The sequence below is a fragment of the Pezoporus flaviventris genome, unplaced genomic scaffold (assembly GCF_033815535.1).
Source record: "Pezoporus flaviventris isolate CSIRO_AGI_PZ_B2104156 unplaced genomic scaffold, CSIRO_AGI_Pfla_v1 ptg000148l, whole genome shotgun sequence".
NCBI classification, from domain to species: Eukaryota; Metazoa; Chordata; class Aves; order Psittaciformes; family Psittacidae; genus Pezoporus; species Pezoporus flaviventris.
The window spans coordinates 21,587-38,493 of NW_026892696.1; the positions used below are offsets into that span (position 1 = coordinate 21,587).

Sequence of the window (16,907 nt, forward strand, 5' to 3'; positions counted from 1 at the left end):
ATCATAGAATCCCAGCCTGGTTTGGGTTGGAAAGGCCTTAAGATCATCCAGGTCCAACCCTCTGCCATGGGCAGGGACACCTCACACTAAACCAGGTCACCCAAGGCTCTGTCCAACCTGTCCTTGAGCACCACCAGGGATGGAGCATTCACAACCTCCCTGGGCAACCCATTCCAGTGCCTCACCACCCTTACAGTAAAGAGCTCCTCTCTTATACCCAATCTAAACTTCCCCTGTTTCAGTTTGAACCCATCACCCCTTGTCCTATCACTACAGTCCCTAATGAAGAGTCCATCCTCAGTATCCTTATAGCCCCCCTTCAGACACTGGAAGCTGCTCTGAGGTCTCCACGCAGCTTCTCTTCACCAGGCTGAACAGCCCCAATGTTCTCAGCCTGGCTCCATACAGGAGCTGCTCCAGCCCCTGCTCATCCTCGTGGCCTCCTCTGGCCTTGCTCCAACAGTTCCATGTCCTTCTCATGCTCAGGACACCAACACTGCACACAGTGCTGCAAGTGAGGTCTCACGGGAGCAGAGCAGAGGGGCAGGATCACCCCCCTCGACCTGCTGGTCACGCTCCTTTTGATGCAGCCTTTCAACAGGGGTGCAGGCTGTTGCTGCCCCAAAAGGATGCTAAATGATTCCTTTTGTGCTGCTGAAGTAGCTGTGCTTTAACCTCCAGCCTGTTCAACTCTGGGCAAGGCAGGAGGTGCCAGGAACCCGAGCAATGCCCTCACATGTGCAGAGGAGTCCACAACTGAGCCATCACCCCACACAACACCCAAAGGCATCTCTCACCTGACACTGTTTTCCCCTTATGCAGCTGCGTGCCTCATTCCTCCACATTTACCTGTGGGCTCCTCTTAATCTGCTTGGGTTTAAAGAAACTTGCACTCAAAGCACATGTTCCCAGTGGAAACACAATGGAAATGATCCAGTGTATTCCAGAAACACTGGAGCAGAGCACTCAGGTTACATCCTTGTCCAAACCTTACCTACCTGCCTGTCATATCATACCTATCTAGCATTAAAATATCCCCATGAGGTTTCAGGATTAACACTGTGTGGAAGCAAAGAGAAGTATCTGTGTCTCAGGGCTACTCTTTGAGGAAATGTGAATATGCAGATCTATGTTAATGCAGATTTTATGCACCACTTCAGCAGAGCTGTAAGAACCTGACAAGGCTTTGTTTCCAGCTGTAAGCATAAACTTTGGGAAGGTTATTACCAAGCAAGGTGTAAAGGAAGCACAATTACAGCCACATTAGCCATGGGATCTACTGGGTGGTGGAGGGAAGCTGAGTGCCAGGTCACGAGGGAGCATTCAAAAGCAACCTCAGTGAGCTGCTCTGTGCTGAGGTTTCACTCCTTCATACTTCAAAGAGGCTGAGGGGCTCAATTCTGGGCTCTTATCAGCACTGCCTTGAGCAGAGCAAGTGACCTGATGGCTGGAGCTGCTGTTTTGGCACCTTTCAGGATTCAGATTTCCCAGTTGAAGGGGAAAACAAGAAGTGAGGCTAAACCAAAGCAAAGGGCAGCTGGGTTACACATCCCCAGTAACAGAAATGCCTCCTCACTACAGGGCTCTGTACCTTTGATGAGTCGATACCACTGTTTGCAGACAAGGGCAGCAGTTTTGTGCTCCTGATAGGGCGAGAGGAAGGAGAGGATATATTCCAAAACCTCTTCAGGAAGCTCCAGCATTGATCTGTTGTGCCTGGTCTCTTCCACCTCCAGCTCAGTGTGTGGCTCATCATCTTGCTCCATCGTCCCCTCCACCACGGCGTCTTCTGGATCCACAGCCATGAAACCATCATCTTCACTGTCCGAGGAGCTGGCCATGGCATTCCACTTCACAGCTTCAGGAGGGGAAAGAGACAACAGTGAGCTCACAAGGAACATTAACAGCACCAGTGGCCCCAGTTGGCTGGTTTGCACTGTGGGGCCAGGCAGTGACGGGGAAAGGGATCCCCATGGAATTGAGAGCAACCCAAGGTGAGACATGATGGAAGCAACATCTCTGCAGCCCCTGCTCCCCTGTGAAACCAGTCTTGCCAGTGAGCCTGCTCTGGCCTGGGCAGCACAATGGGGGGAAATATCCCTGTCCCATTCCCCCTTATCACCCCCATGTTTTCTTTTTCTTCATAGAATCCCAGCCTGGTTTGGGATGGAAGGGACCTTAGAGCTCATCCAGCTCCAACCCCTGCCACGGGCAGGGACCCCTTCCACTAGAGCACCTTGCTCCAAGCCCCTGTGTCCAACCTGGCCTTGAACACTGCCAGGGATGGGGCAGCCACAGCTTCTCTGGGCACCCTGTGCCAGCGCCTCAGCACCCTCCCAGGGAAGAGCTTCTGCCTAAGAGCTCATCTCAGTCTCCCCTCTGGCAGGTTAAAGCCATTCCCCTTGGCCTGTCCCTACATCCCTTGTCCCAAGCCCCTCTCCAGCTTTCCTGCAGCCCCTTCAGGCACTGGAGCTGCTCTCAGGTCTCCCCTTCAGGAGCCTTCTCTTCTCCAGGCTGCCCCAGCCCAGCTCTCTCAGCCTGGCTCCAGAGCAGAGCTGCTCCAGCCCTCGCAGCATCTCCATGGCCTCTTCTGGCCTCACTCCAACAGCTCCACGTCCCTCTTGTGCTGCTGCCCCAGAGCTGGATCAGGGCTGCAGGGGGGCAGAACGTGCTGTTCAACACTTGCTCAGTTGGTGCTGGCAGCTGGGGAGGAAAGGACACGCTCCCTCCTGTCCCCCAGGATTTACTGCTGCTGAAAGCTGGAGTATCAAATCTTGTCCCTCCAGCTATTCCGAACATCTGCAGTGTAAGGTAACGCACTGACAGAAATACATCAGGAGATAAATCCACCTTAACAAGAGGCTGAGGCCAATTTCCAGCTGGCACAGCCTGCAGTTACCCCCGTGCTTGTCACTGCAGAACAAATCCCTGGACCTTATTTCCTAGGAAGCAGCTGACCTGTTTTGGGAAGTGGATCCTTTCCCCTTCCAACACCACTGGGTGATGACCATGGGATGGAATATCACTGCACAGGTACTGATAGCTCAAACCAGAATCCCACTCGTGAGGATGGCTCAGGGGATTTCTCTCCCAGAATCTCCCATCACAAATTCCTTTTGCATCCCTTCCCAGGGATGCAGGTTATAAAGAAAGGACCAAACCAGGGCTCTTATGATGGTGAGCTCAAGTTCCTCCTGATGGCATGCCATGTAGGCAGAGGCTGCCCACATGGACCGGGATGATGGAGTGCAGATCAACACAGTCCATGGGACAAATCCCACCTGCAGCAAGCCCAGGAAGCAAACCCACTGCTCAAGAGGAAGACAAGAGGGTGGCCAAAGATGGAATCACCCATGGAACGTGTTTGAGGTTGGAGGCTTCGATGGGCAGCTCCCACAGAGGACCAGCAAGGTTAAAAAGGGTGAACAAGACATGGAAGGGTGAAGTGAACCATGCGGTGTTCAACACATCCATCCTGATGCAGAGGGGTTTAACACGAGCCTCTAAGCTGTTCATTCAACAACATCCCAAGTCACAAACCCACAGAACACTTGAGGTTGGAAGAAACCTCTCTGGAGGGCATCTGGTCCAAGCCCCTGGTCAAGCAGGGCCACCTAGAGCAGGCTGCCTGGACTGTGTCCAGATGACTCTCCATTATCTCAAGGATGGAAACTTCTCTCTTTGGTGACCAGTGACAGGACATGAGAAAGCAGAATGAAGCTGCTTCAGGGGGAGTTCAGATTGGATATTAGGGAAAAGCGCACCGAGAGGGTGGTGGGTCTCTGGAGCAGTCTCCCCAAGGAAGTTCTCATGGCACCAACCCCATCAGGGTTCAAGGAACACCCCAGTGATGCTCCTTGTCACATCGTTTAGCTTTAGGTAACCCTGCGAGGAGGAGGGAGTTGGACTCAATGACCATTATGGGTCCCTTCCAACTCAAGACACGTTCAGACACAGCTTTTAGCCCAACACATTGCAATACAAAGAGGTAGCAGTTTGTTTTTACCAAACTCTCAGTACCACAGAAAACATGGATGGAAGGAATTTAAGTTACTAGTTATAAGGAGTCATAGAATAGTTTGGGTTGGAAAGGACCTTAAGATCATCCAGTTCCAACCCCCCAGCCATGGGCAGGGACACCTCACAGTAAACTATATCACCCAAGGCCTCATCCAGCCTGGTCTTGAACACCACCAGGGATGGAGCATTCACAACCTCCCTGGGCAACCCATTCCAGTGCCTCACCACCCTTACAGTAAAGAATTTCCTCCTTATATCCAATCTAAACTTCCCCTGTTTCAGTTTGAACCCGTTACCCCTTGTCCTATCACTACAGTCCCTAATGAAGAGTCCATCCTCAGCATCCTTATAGCCCCCCTTCAGACACTGGAAGCTGCTATGAGGTCAACTAAGCTGTTGTAACAAGCTGCCAGAGATGCAAAGTGTAGGCACTGTAGTGACAGGACAAGGGGTGCTGGGTTCAAACTGAAACAGGAACCTCAGGTTGGAGATAAGGCAGAAGCTCTTCCCTGTGAGGGTGCTGAGGCGCTGGCACAGGGTGCCCAGAGAAGCTGTGGCTGCCCCATCCGTGGCAGTGTTCAAGGCCAGATTGGACACAGGGGCTTGGAGCAAGCTGCTCTAGTGGAAGGGGTCCCTGCCCATGGCAGGGGTTGGAGCTGGATGAGCTTTAAAGTCCCTTCCAACACAAACCAGTCTGAGAATCTCTCACTGCCTTCCCCAGCTAAAGCCAGGGTTTCCCCAGGCTGGCACGCACACAAGAGCCATGGGAATAGCAGACAGCAGAGCTTCAGAGTGGAAAAGCTTTCCCTGACAACCAATTCCTGCTCAAAACCTGACGTGTGACAGCACTGCTGTGCTTCTGTCAGCCCCAGGGGCTGTCAATCTGCAGTGGAAACCACGTCAAAATGAAACTCCCAGTTCCCATCCTGACAGATCCTCCGGTGTCTCCTGTGTCACAAATCCTTCTCTGAGACAATGTTGTGACAGAGAGGGGCTGGAACCCCACGCTGAGAGCAGCAAACTGCATTACACAGCAGATAAAGCACCAATTCCCAAAGGTTAACAAATGGAAAACTAAGGGGAAAAAAAAGAACAAGTGGAGCTGGGCTAAAAAAACCGATTCAACCCAGAGGGTTGGGACTTTTCCAAGCCAAAGCATCCATCACTGTGAGGAGCACGCACTGATTTCCATCCTGACACAGCATGGCAGGAAGCCAAGCTGCCGGTATTCCAGCCTCGGGATGCGGGGAGGCTGGAGGAAGGCGGGTTGGGAAACTGGAGCAGCACATCCACCCAGGCAGAGGAGGTGTTTCACAACCCAAGAACGTGCTACAAACCCAAACAGGAGCCTGTCTGCAGCCAGATCAGATCCAAGAAGACACCTGCGGGTGACAGTGTGGAGCGTAAGCCTCGGCTCGCCAGGTTCCCACAGACCCGCTGTGGTGCTGAGGTTTGGAAGCAGAGGTTGTGTGTGATTCCCAACAGCTTTTATTTGCCCTTTAAACAACATCCCAAACCTGCTGGAGGATCCCAGCTGGGAAAGGCAGGAATGAACGCCTGGCTAGGAGGGGTTTTCCAATTATTAAATCCCAATTTCATTTCTCTGGAGTAGGTTTGGGAAAAACACAAGTTCATCACAGGCACAATCACAGCTTAGGGGTTAGAACAGCATCCCTAAGGCCAATTTAAGAAGACAGGAGAAGCTGCCTCAAATAGCACATGAATGTGCACATCATAGAATCCCAGCCTGCTTTGGGTTGAAGGGACCTTAGAGCTCCTCCAGCTCCAACCCCTGCCACGGGCAGGGACACCTTCCCCTAGAGCACCTTGCTCCAAGCCCCTGTGTCCAACCTGGCCTTGAGCACTGCCAGGGATGGGGCAGCCACAGCTTCTCTGGGCACCCTGTGCCAGCGCCTCAGCACCCTCCCAGGGAAGAGCTTCTGCCTAAGAGCTCATCTCAGTCTCCCCTCTGGCAGGTTAAAGCCATTCCCCTTGGCCTGTCCCTACATCCCTTGTCCCAAGCCCCTCTCCAGCTTTCCTGCAGCCCCTTCAGGCACTGGAGCTGCTCTCAGGTCTCCCCTTCAGGAGCCTTCTCTTCTCCAGGCTGCCCCAGCCCAGCTCTCTCAGCCTGGCTCCAGAGCAGAGCTGCACATTTTGTCTGGCCTTACCAGACCACTTGTTAATATTATCAGTATTCCAATGCATCCACTTGTTTAGATCCTTGTTTTCGATGTGTTTAAGTGACAAAAACCTCCTCCAGGCTTTCACATCCACCTGGTGCTGTTTTCAGAAGGAAAGCAAGGCCATAGCAAGCAATAAACCCAACTCCCAAAAGACAAGACTCAGTCAAAATAACCCTTCAAGCCTGACCTGTCACGGGTGTGGATTTTACTCTTACGACACAGGAACAACAGACTGGGAATAACCACCCCCGAGGGCAAAGCAGCAAAACCCTGTCCCAGAACTCTGCTCCAACACTGGAAAAGGGAAAAGCAAGTCAGGTAAGAGAGCTCAAGCATCCTAGGCAGCTCCTATTACCAACTATTCAGCAGATGCACAGGAGAGCATCCCATGGAGGTGTTTTTCCTATATCAGAGCAATGTTTCTGTCCCGCTTGCCCTTAGTGGGGATGCAGGAGGTGCTTTCTCACCCATCCTGGCTCTCTGGGTGCTCTCTGCTTGACCAGCCTGGGCTGCAGCTTGGCCAAGGGCTAAAATGAACCTTAGAGCACTCCAGAAGCCGCAGGGAAGGGACTGAAGCAGTTGTGTCTCATCCAAAAGTACAACTCCATTAAGCTGCTGGGATGCATCCAGCAGCCCCACTCTGCTTGGATCGATCTCTGCATTGGTCACCAAGAGCCCCTTGAAGCATCATATCCTATTTTGCACCCTCCAAGCCTCTGGTTTCCGAGAAATGCCTTTATATTGCAGCAGCAGCAACGGTTTATGGTGTTCAGAAATCAGGCTGAAGCTCTACCAAGGAGGAATTGCAGCTACTTAAAATAACACATAAGGAAACGCTAGAAGGGCAACTGAACGGGGCTGTGCCAGTGCTGATCAGATTGGCCCTTCCTAAAAGCTGTGTCTCTGCCAGTTGGCACAACACTTTATAACTCTTTTCCTCCTTTCAGAGCACTTCAGTTTTCCCTCTCAGCCATTTAAGAACCTGCTATTTATTCTGCTAAAGTAACTACCCACTGCAGTGGAACAAACAGATCACAGAACCATGGGTTGGGTTGGAAGGGACCTTAAAGCTCACCCAGTTCCAACCCCTGCCACGGGCAGGGACCCCTTCCACTAGAGCAGCTTGCTCCAAGCCCCTGTGTCCAACCTGGCCTTGAGCACTGCCAGGGATGGGGCAGCCACAGCTTCTCTGGGCACCCTGTGCCAGCGCCTCAGCACCCTCACAGGGAAGAGCTTCTGCCTAAGAGCAGAAGCTGGCAGGTCAAAGCCATTCCCCTTGGCCTGTCCCTACAGGCCCTTGTCCAAAGCCCCTCTCCAGATGAGGACTATTAAATGCGGATGGAAAGGACAATGAGGTTTAACACTTCTTGAAGCCTGGTAATGGCATCAAGGCAGGCTGCAGCCTGCTCCTGCAAACCCCCTCTTGACCCACCAAGGTTTTCCTACCTGCAGACACCAATCCTGGCTCCATGGACCCCCATTCACAGATGTGGGTGGCATCAGTGGTTCCCATCCTGAGCTACCTCCTCTTCTCCACAGCTCTCGGCTGCTTTAAGAAGTGCCTGAAGAACCCGCAGGGTTTTCAAGTCAACAGATTTTAGTGGTGGTGGGGAAAAGGCTCCGAGGGAAAGCTCCCGACTGAAAAGAAGAGGCCGTACAAGAGGACTGAGTCAGAGCACGTTACGCATGAGGGAACGCTCATTTTCGCATGCCACAAAACACTTCTCTCTCCAAACATGAGCACAGCAGTGATGTTCTCACCGGGGGGAAAACTAATGAAGGTGTGTGAAAGGACCCAGCCCTGCTCCGGCTGGAAGGAGACAGGGACTCTGTGAACAGAACAGTTAATTGCACTTGGCAATCAGGAGCTCCGGTGTTCAGCTAGGGCTGGGAGATAGCAACTAACCCGCTTCAGACTCTTCCTCAACCTTTGCAACTGCTTATTGTGCTTGTCAACAGCCCCATCGGCACAGCAGGGGAGCATTTATGGAGCTATTTAGACCTTTTGGGCTTATTCTCTTACCCACTTTAAACTCTCCATCAAACAGACACATTTAATAGTAAGTTTTAGGCTGCTTTCCTTGCAAAACAAGCCTGTATTGGGAAGGGATTGTTTTGCATGACATTGTATTGTATGGTGCAGCTGTGCCAGCAGCAGCAGCTTCCCTCCCACCTCCAGTTTGTTTTCCCTACCATCAGTCACCCTACAGAAACTCAAGCCCTTTTCTAATGATAAAAGGGGAAAATACAGTGTATTTCCTAGCTGGAAGTGCTATTTAAAGAAAGCAACAGCACAGGGAGCAAAAGGTCTGCTGGAGCCACTGGATTCAGGGCAGGGATAAACACCAATAAGCACGATGATGTTTCCAGTCCTCCCAAACTGGTACCAGCTAAATCACCCCATTTGAAACCCAACTGCTGGAGAGGTTCAACAGTGGGGAAGAGAGCAGATTTTAGTCACAAAAAGGAAAACAAAACCTCAGGAGAGCAAATGATGAGCAATATCCTGTCTGTGGGGCTGTGGAGCATCACCCAGAGGAGAAGGTGAGACCTCGGGATCCCTGCTCCATGCTTGTCTCATCCCTGCAAACCAGGCAGTTCCAAGCACTTTGAAGCAGAGCTTTTCCCTTTTTTAACCCCCTTTTGCTGCTCTTCCACAGGAAATCGTGTTTCTGCTTTCACATAAGAGCCACAAAGCCAAGGGTTTCCTAAATTCCCTCTGTGAGTGTGAAGTTCAACTGCAGACCTTGCAGCACAACCTCCCTGCGTGTGCTTTGCCTGTTAAACCAGGACCTTTACAGAGAATCCAGAGACAAATTCCAAATGAGCTGACTTCATTCTGCAGTGCCAGCTAACCTGCACCACGCTGGGATGAAACAGCATGAGAACAACTGAATGGTAATTGATATGGCTGGAATAAAAAGGTTTTGTTACCCGAAATCCTCCTGCTCTGCTGATGAACCAGCCCGATTCCTGCTCAGTTCTAGTCTAAGCTTTCATCTAAAGAAGGAATATAACATGCTGCAGCAAGATTTATTGCACAAACAGCACAGCAACCTAAACATAAATCCTGCTTAACCCATCTTCCTAGAGGAGCACTGGAAATGAGAAAGGAAATTGGAACACAAACCTCCACGTGGGTTCTATGCTTGGTTTAGTGTACAGCTCATGAGAATAAGGGGGAAGAGCAGAGGTGAATGATGCTGCGCTGCAGGTGTCCACAGCAGAATGGGACGTTCCCATCTGCTGATGGAATAAACAGGAGAAAAGCTCAGAATTGGCCAAAAAGCTGAATAAAATATTAACAGATCAAGAACTGGACCAAGAAGCGATGGCACCAGAACCATCCCTGCAGAAAACTGCCTGGAGCACCCAACAACCAAACAACAAATGGTATTTGGAGACTTCCTGATTTCTTTTGACACTGTTATTAACCTGTAAAAGGCTGCAAGTTGTTTAAAACTTGTCAAAAACAGAGAAGCTGTGGCTGCCCCATCCCTGGCAGTGTTCAAGGGCAGGTTGGACACAGGGGCTTGGAGCAAGCTGCTCTAGTGGAAGGGGTCCCTGCCCGTGGCAGGGGTTGGGGCTGGAGGAGCTTTAAGGTCCCTTTCAACCCAAACTACCCTATGATTCCATGAAACCCAGCTTGATGGGCACTGGCAGTGCAAAATAAGCTGTTATATTACTTATTAGGTACCACTTCAGCTCACACATGTGCTGTTGGCCGAGAAGCCTCAATTTAATCCCACCAGGCATTAAATACATTGAATCTTTGGTTAAAAGGGTGATGCAGGTGGGTCAGGCATCTATATAAAGGGCACTGTGCTCTTTGGGCTTTCCTGCTGGAAATTCCAGCCTCCATGTGTGCTCCTTCAACTCCAAATCAGTAACTGCTCAATGACATTACATCCGTCCAACCAAACCCCAGCAACATCCCTGCCTGTGGCACAGGGCTGGAATTGGATGATCTTAAGGTCCTTTCCAACCCAAACCATTCTATGACTCTATAATATCAACCCTAGTTGGGGTTTTCCAAACGCAGGAAGGGTCATTCCAGCAGCTTAGACCCAAATTTGGCTTGTTTAAAGAACTGCTCCTCTCTGGGGCAATAAAGGGCTGGTCTGCATCGAGGTTTGCCCATCGCCTCCACTGAACCCCCCCATACACGTTGTAGGGCTGACCAGGGAGCAGGATCTGGGGCTCACGCACTCCCTCTGCCGGCTCCCTGCCAGCTCCTGCTGAAGCTTTCGCCTCGCCTGAACTCCATGCACCAAAACAAACCATCATGATTCACTGCATAGGGAAGGCAAAACTGCACGCGAGCCCTTCACCGGCAAATAAGAGGCTTTGAGACTTGGAAACAGAGGATTTACCAAGAAAATGGGCAGATGCTTCTCCTGTTGGAGCGTATGCTGAGGATAAACAGCTTGTACAGATAAAAACAGCTGAGGGGATTTATTCAAACCTGTTGGTGATGATTCAACAGCAAGAACTCGACAACAGCAGCAAACACACCACGGCACATCCTGAAAGAGCTGTCACCTTCCTCCTTCACTGAGGTAGCGCAGCAGGGCTGGAGCTCATGGGCACCACTTGAAAGCTGCAGGTTACCTGAAAAAGGGGCTTTGGACAGGGGATGTAGGGACAGGCCAAGGGGAATGGCTTTAACCTGCCAGAGGGGAGACTGAGATGAGCTCTTAGGCAGAAGCTCTTCCCTGTGAGGGTGCTGAGGCGCTGGCACAGGGTGCCCAGAGAAGCTGTGGCTGCCCCATCCCTGGCAGTGTTCAAGGGCAGGTTGGACACAGGGGCTTGGAGCAAGCTGCTCTAGTGGAAGGGGTCCCTGCCCGTGGCAGGGGTTGGAGCTGGATGAGCTCTGAGGTCTCTTCCAACTCAAACCACTCTGGGGTTCTGTGATGACTCTAGGGACAGCATAAATGACACAGCACTCGCTGCTTTTCCACAGACATCTCTTTCACCCACCAAAGCCATTCAAAGTGGTTCATCTGTATACAGGTTTCAGGCAAATGAAGGCAAATTTATAACTGAACCCTGAGGAGAACACATGCTGCTGACCTGAAACCCAGCCCGGGTCTGACTGCAGGAAAACTAAGCCTGAAAACACAAGTGTGAAACATCATTTCTCTGTTTTCCATTTTCACACAGCCCAAAGCCCCTTTCTACATCCAAACCACCCAGAAAACCTGCTAAGGCCAAAGAATTCCATGGAAATGCCTTTGGGAAGGGATTGCTCACAGAAACCAGGAGGTCCCCAAACATATTGGCTGATTTTGCCAGGCTGCAGCAATGCTTTTCAGTGTGGTTGGGATGAATTTTGAGACAACCACGTCTTCCCTTTGCACTGTATAACCTGGTGACTCCAAACAGCTGCTCCCAGCACAATTCCCACTGCAGTCCGGGAGGTGCCCACGTGCAGAGCAAACACTGCCACAGGAAAAAGCACCATGGCAAGTGTCAGAGTCCGACCCGGCACACGACTTCCTTGGCCAGGAAAGCCCTGGATCACATCCACCTCCTCAGCTCAGCCAGCAGAACAGGCAGCTCAGGAATGTCGTTTCCTACCAATGCATCGCCTGTGGGTGAGTCTCTGCTGTCTGCAGCCATCGGCCTTTTTCCTCCTGGGAGCTCCTCTGGTCTGCAGGGTTCTGAGCTTCACTGAGGGCACTCACCGGGTGTTTCCTCTCCCTTTCCTGCCCTGTGAAACTTGGGGAATTTGAGGATCATAGAATGAATCCCAGACTGGTTTCTGTTGGAAGGCACTTAAAGCACATCCAGCTCCAACCCCTGCCACGGGCAGGGACACCTTCCACTAGAGCAGCTTGCTCCAAGCCCCTGTGTCCAGCCTGGCCTTGAACACTGCCAGGGATGGGGCAGCCACAGCTTCTCTGGGCACCCTGTGCCAGTGCCCTGAGCCCTTCATCCTTTTGTTGACTCAAGCATAAAGGGACAACAGGATCAGGAATTAGTGTGAGAGGGAAGCAAACTGCATGAGCTTTGCTTCCAAAACAACCCTGACAAAAGGCACCAAGAGACAAGACACACACACATGGGTCCACATGACATCCTTCAGCTCTTCAAGCGACTTAAATAAGCAGTGTCAGTGCCCACACTGCAGCACTGGCCACAGAAACCAGGCAACCTCCTGTTGCTTCACCCAGCGAGACAAGCAGTCAAGATTAAGGCTTCCAACACTGCTGCAACATTCCAGTTTAATGTTTCACTGCGGGAACGGGGAATGAAGTTTAATGCTCAGGCAAATCAAGTGAAGCAAACACCAGGTCAAGGTCAGGCAGCTGGTCCTGCCAAGTGCTCACACTGAAGCCTCCGGGTTCGCCCTGCGACGTGGTCTTTGGCTTAGCACCCGCATGGGAAGGAGGAAGAGTGGGGAAGGATTTCAGTTTTGCAATGACCGAAGCTGCTCTGCAGCTGAATTCACACCCACAACGTTCCTCCATCCACTGAGAAATGTGAGTGACGAGCAGTCACTGGAGAGATTTCATCACAAGGGAAGATGAGCTCAAGGCTACTTCCAAGCCAAAGAGAAGAAGGATGCAATGGGAAAAGCCACGTCTTAGCGCAGACTCAGCAGCCAAGGTTCAGTTTAAATCAATACCCCAGTGTTCAGATGGTGCTGACTTGGCAGCAGCTGGTGCAATGGTCCGATTGTGGTGAGCAAGCAGGGCGCTGAGATATCTCACACCATCTCCGCATGGACATCAGCAGTGTCTGAGCACAGCAAACAATGTTCTCCTCCTGAGCTTAACTCCTTGCTGCTGGATTGTGGCATGCACTGGGTGTGTAACACACTAACATGGGTTTTCATGATGTCCACTCACCTCAGATCTGCATCCCACCTTCAAACTAGTCTGTGTAATTCCTGGTAGGAAGCCTTTGATGAAAGCTACCAGCTCTGGAGTTAACCATCTAGCAAGTATTGCCCAGGAGCAAGGCTGGATCACCCCACAGAGAACTGAAGGGCAGAGCTGTTTAAACAGCAATTGCAACAACACAGAAAGTATTTTCTCTCTCTCTCAATGGTGGGAAAAAAGGAGTTTCCATGGATAGATCCACACCCAGACAGAAACCCCTCTGGCCACAGAGCACCCACCTGCCTGACACAGCTTCCAACACCTTCACACATGGCACAAGCACAGCATCAGGTGTCCCAGTGCCGGGCTCGTGGTGATTATCCCCATTCCATAAGTACAGAAGCATCAAGAAGCTGAGGTCGAACAAGCCCTGGGCAGCACTGGGATTACAATAGAGCGTCCCAGCTCCCTGACCTGTGCTGAAGAAATGGGGTCACCTCCTCCCTCCAGTTCAGATGAGCACAGCACCAAGAGCTCTGGGTTTGAGCTGGAAACTACGATAGGCTGATCAAGGAGAAAGAGGTGATGGGGAAGAGAGGAAGATGTCTGAAAAGCAGCCACACATTTAAGTGCTTGCCTTGACAGCCGGGAAGAGCATGCCCAACCCATCACTGGGGTTTGTTAGCAGAAGATACCAACTAGGGAGAGCCAGCACCCCTCAGTCTCTGCGATCTGAGCCTACGTACGTACCCCTTTGTCACACTGGAAGGAGAGAAGAGCGGTGCCTCAGGCTCTGCAAGCACGAGATGTCAGCGAAGGGCACCACCAGAGCCTGGTTAAGAGGCAGACACGGGTCTGGCTGAGGCAGTGCGGTCTCCTCATCACCCAAACCCCATCAGAGCCACTGGCAGTCTCCTGCAGTCCCTGTCAGTGCTGGCAGGAGCAGAGGATTCCTTTAAGACGTTAGGGAGGTAAAGCAGATGGGGAGGGAAGGAGAAATACTTTTCGGTGATACGAGCTTGCAAAACAGCCTGCCGGGTGGTGGCAACTGCAACCCTGTTATTACAGAACAGGGAGGACTGCTCTGTGTCCCCTCGGAGGCTTCAAGGGACAAGGATAAAGCCCCAGGGAAGAGCCACGCACTCCATGTGAGGGGCTACAAACAGCATCAACAACCCCACCAAGCACAGGCCTTGAAGCAACTGAGCCCCCTCCAGGGAAACACAACCCAGCAATTCCATGTAAAACACATTTTCTGAGCCACCCTACAGGCTGGAGGAGGATTTGCTGCAGTTTCCACACAGGCTGGGAACTGGCTTCTCTTTTTATAGGCTTTTCTTTTATTCCCTAGCTAATGATGAAGGTGATGTTCTGAGGAGCAAAAGCACTGCCAGTCACGGATGCATCACCATGGGGAAAGCAGTTCTTTCTGTCCTACATGTCATAGCTCATGTTAGCTCTTTAGGGAGGCTTCAAGCTACCAGATATTCAATACTAAGAAAGAGAAGACCCCAAAATACAAGTCAAATCCACGTTATATTCATAAGCAAATAAAAAATAAGGGAAATTGAGAGCACCTCTGCCACTCAAGGGCACCCCTTTCGAACTGATAACCACAGCCTGGCCTCACACCGAGCGCAACATCATCACACAGCATGAAACTCCAGGACACCACAGCATCCAAAAGCCAGGTTCAGAGCAGGCTGAAGCATCCCCCATGACCCTGTCTGGGGAACAGGTCACCACTGCTCTGAACACTGAAGGTCCAGGAGGTTTGATGGAGTCATGATGGGGAAAGAAAACAGCTGCCTAAAAACAAACGCAGGAAAGGAACGTGTTCCACAGGGCAGAGGGAAGGTGGCGGCTCCTGGAGCTCAATAACTGCAGGATGGATGTGACAACAATGGCACAAGTAGCTGCTTTTGGGTTTCTTAAGGTGTTTCGGGTAAGTGCCTTCACACAGTGGCAGAAGGAGCCGATGTGCAGCTGACAGCAGTGACAAGAGAAAGATTCACTGGCAGTGCTTGGCTTGTGCAGAGCTGTGCTTTTTGGACAGGCTCAGTACCCTGCACGCACTCTGCCTCTTCCCTGGAAGCTCACCATGAGGATAACAGCACCAAAGGGGGTTGGGATCACAAAATATGGGGATTGTTAAGGTTAACATGTGTTTTTGGTAATGATCTTCAGCATTCAGTGACAGCCCCTTGGTCTTACCCCTGACCCGAGGCAGCAGAACAAGTCCTAACACCATCCCTTCCAACCAACTCAAATCAAAGCATCTCTGCACCAAACAAAACTTGCTCTGGAGAGCTGGAGCACCCCTAAATGCATCTCGAAGCCCTGATGGGGCTGTCACTACTGATCTGAGGTTGGACAAGGCTGGCAGTGGAAGGGAGCATCCCCACACCTCATCAGTATGGACCTCCTGAGAAGCCCCAGAGCAATTCAAGCAGCTCTGCCACCTCGCCTTCAGCCTTCAGAGGCCCACACTGCTACAAAACATGCACAAACACAGGACAAAATAAGCCAGACAAGCATTTCAAAACGAGTCTGAAACACAGAAGACATAGAGCACATGAGCTGCAAACGTTGCCTGGACTATACTAGATAGGGGGAATATTAACATTTCAAGCCACAGATGTTTCAGTAGGTGTTCAGCAGGCAAACACAAATACCACAGAACTGGGGAAGCAAATAGAGATCACAGCATGGTCCAGTGTGGATGCAGCAAAGCTCTAGGAGAACATCTGCAGCTCCTGAAAGGAGACTCCTGAAGGCAGGAGCCCTGTTTGCTGCACGTTGCCCAACACAAGGCACAGTGTTCCATTCGGATGCGTCACCCGGCTCTCCTTTAATCTAAGACACAAGCAAGTTGAAAAGGGATTCTGACCTGAATATCTACACTACATCAAAAGCTGCATTAGCTGCTAATGGCAGCACAACCCAGATACCTGGATGCAGCTCCTGGGGATATCACCAACTGCAGATGGTCCCACTCAGGTCAGAAAACTGCACTCAAAAGGAGCTCCAACCTGGAAAAGCACCCATTGAGCACGTTATCAGGGCCATCTGTCCTCTTTTCACAGGGTTTTATCTAGATATGGACCAGATCTGAGCCCCTCTCTGCCTCTGACACCTTTCAGAAGCCCTCTCAGACATCCCCACATAACGCTGCAGTTCAAAGCCAAGGGCTTGAAGCTTATTTATATCCAACCTTAAGGACAATTTGTGAGGGCAAAGCCTGGCTCGGTGTTTCCCAACAAAGCTCGCCATGCCTAAATATACAGGGAAAAAGAACTTCCCTCTGAGGAGCAGCTCTATTTACACAGAAAGTGGGAAGCGTTTTCCAGCAGCCCTCACTCACATCCTGTGGAAGCGGCTGGAACGGGCAGCGGGTGAAGCTGCCAAACCCCAAGGCTGCTTTGAAGCCCTGCAGGGACCTTCACAAACCAGTTGTGTGCTGGGAACACAGGGAGAAAGGACCATCCCCTTCACCCCAGTGCTGGTGTCGCTGCTCCGGAGGGAACTCGAATCACAACTGGAACTCACACACAGTGCTTGGAAAGCCGGCGAGCGGAGCAGTAAAATCCTGTCAAACCCAAGAGCTTCACTTCCCAATGTGGAAAAAATGCTGCTTGGGTGGAGTCAGCCATCAGGGAGAACAGCAGGTAAGACAGCAGGAAAAACATGCACAAACATCTTCACTATGTGAAAACAAGCACTGGATGTGATTCTGCCTCTGAGAGGAGCACGCAGGTACAAAAGACACAGTGAGGATTGGACACGGTGCAGGAACAACAATCATTGCTTGCCCGAATCCTGCTCAGGAGCCTGCTCTCTCCTCTCCCACTTCTGACAGCAGGGAAAGACCGACCCC

The 16,907-nt window shown here is 51.4% G+C and overlaps 1 protein-coding gene across 2 annotated transcripts in view; it reads right to left on the minus strand.

Moving 5' to 3' along the window:
- LOC133282984 (F-box only protein 42-like) overlaps positions 1–16,907 on the minus strand; it is a 30,873-nt gene that overhangs the window by 12,494 nt on the left and 1,472 nt on the right. Inside the window, exons 1-2 of one of the 2 annotated variants that reach the window (XM_061479386.1) lie at positions 7,650–7,689; positions 1,592–1,858 (exon numbers count right to left, since the gene is read on the minus strand). In XM_061479386.1, coding sequence (XP_061335370.1) covers positions 1,592–1,858; positions 7,650–7,674 — 292 coding nt within the window. In that variant the 5' untranslated portion in view covers positions 7,675–7,689. Of the gene's footprint in view, positions 1–1,591; positions 1,859–7,649; positions 7,690–16,907 lie in introns of those variants that run through there. The other variant, XM_061479387.1, reaches the window with a different exon arrangement.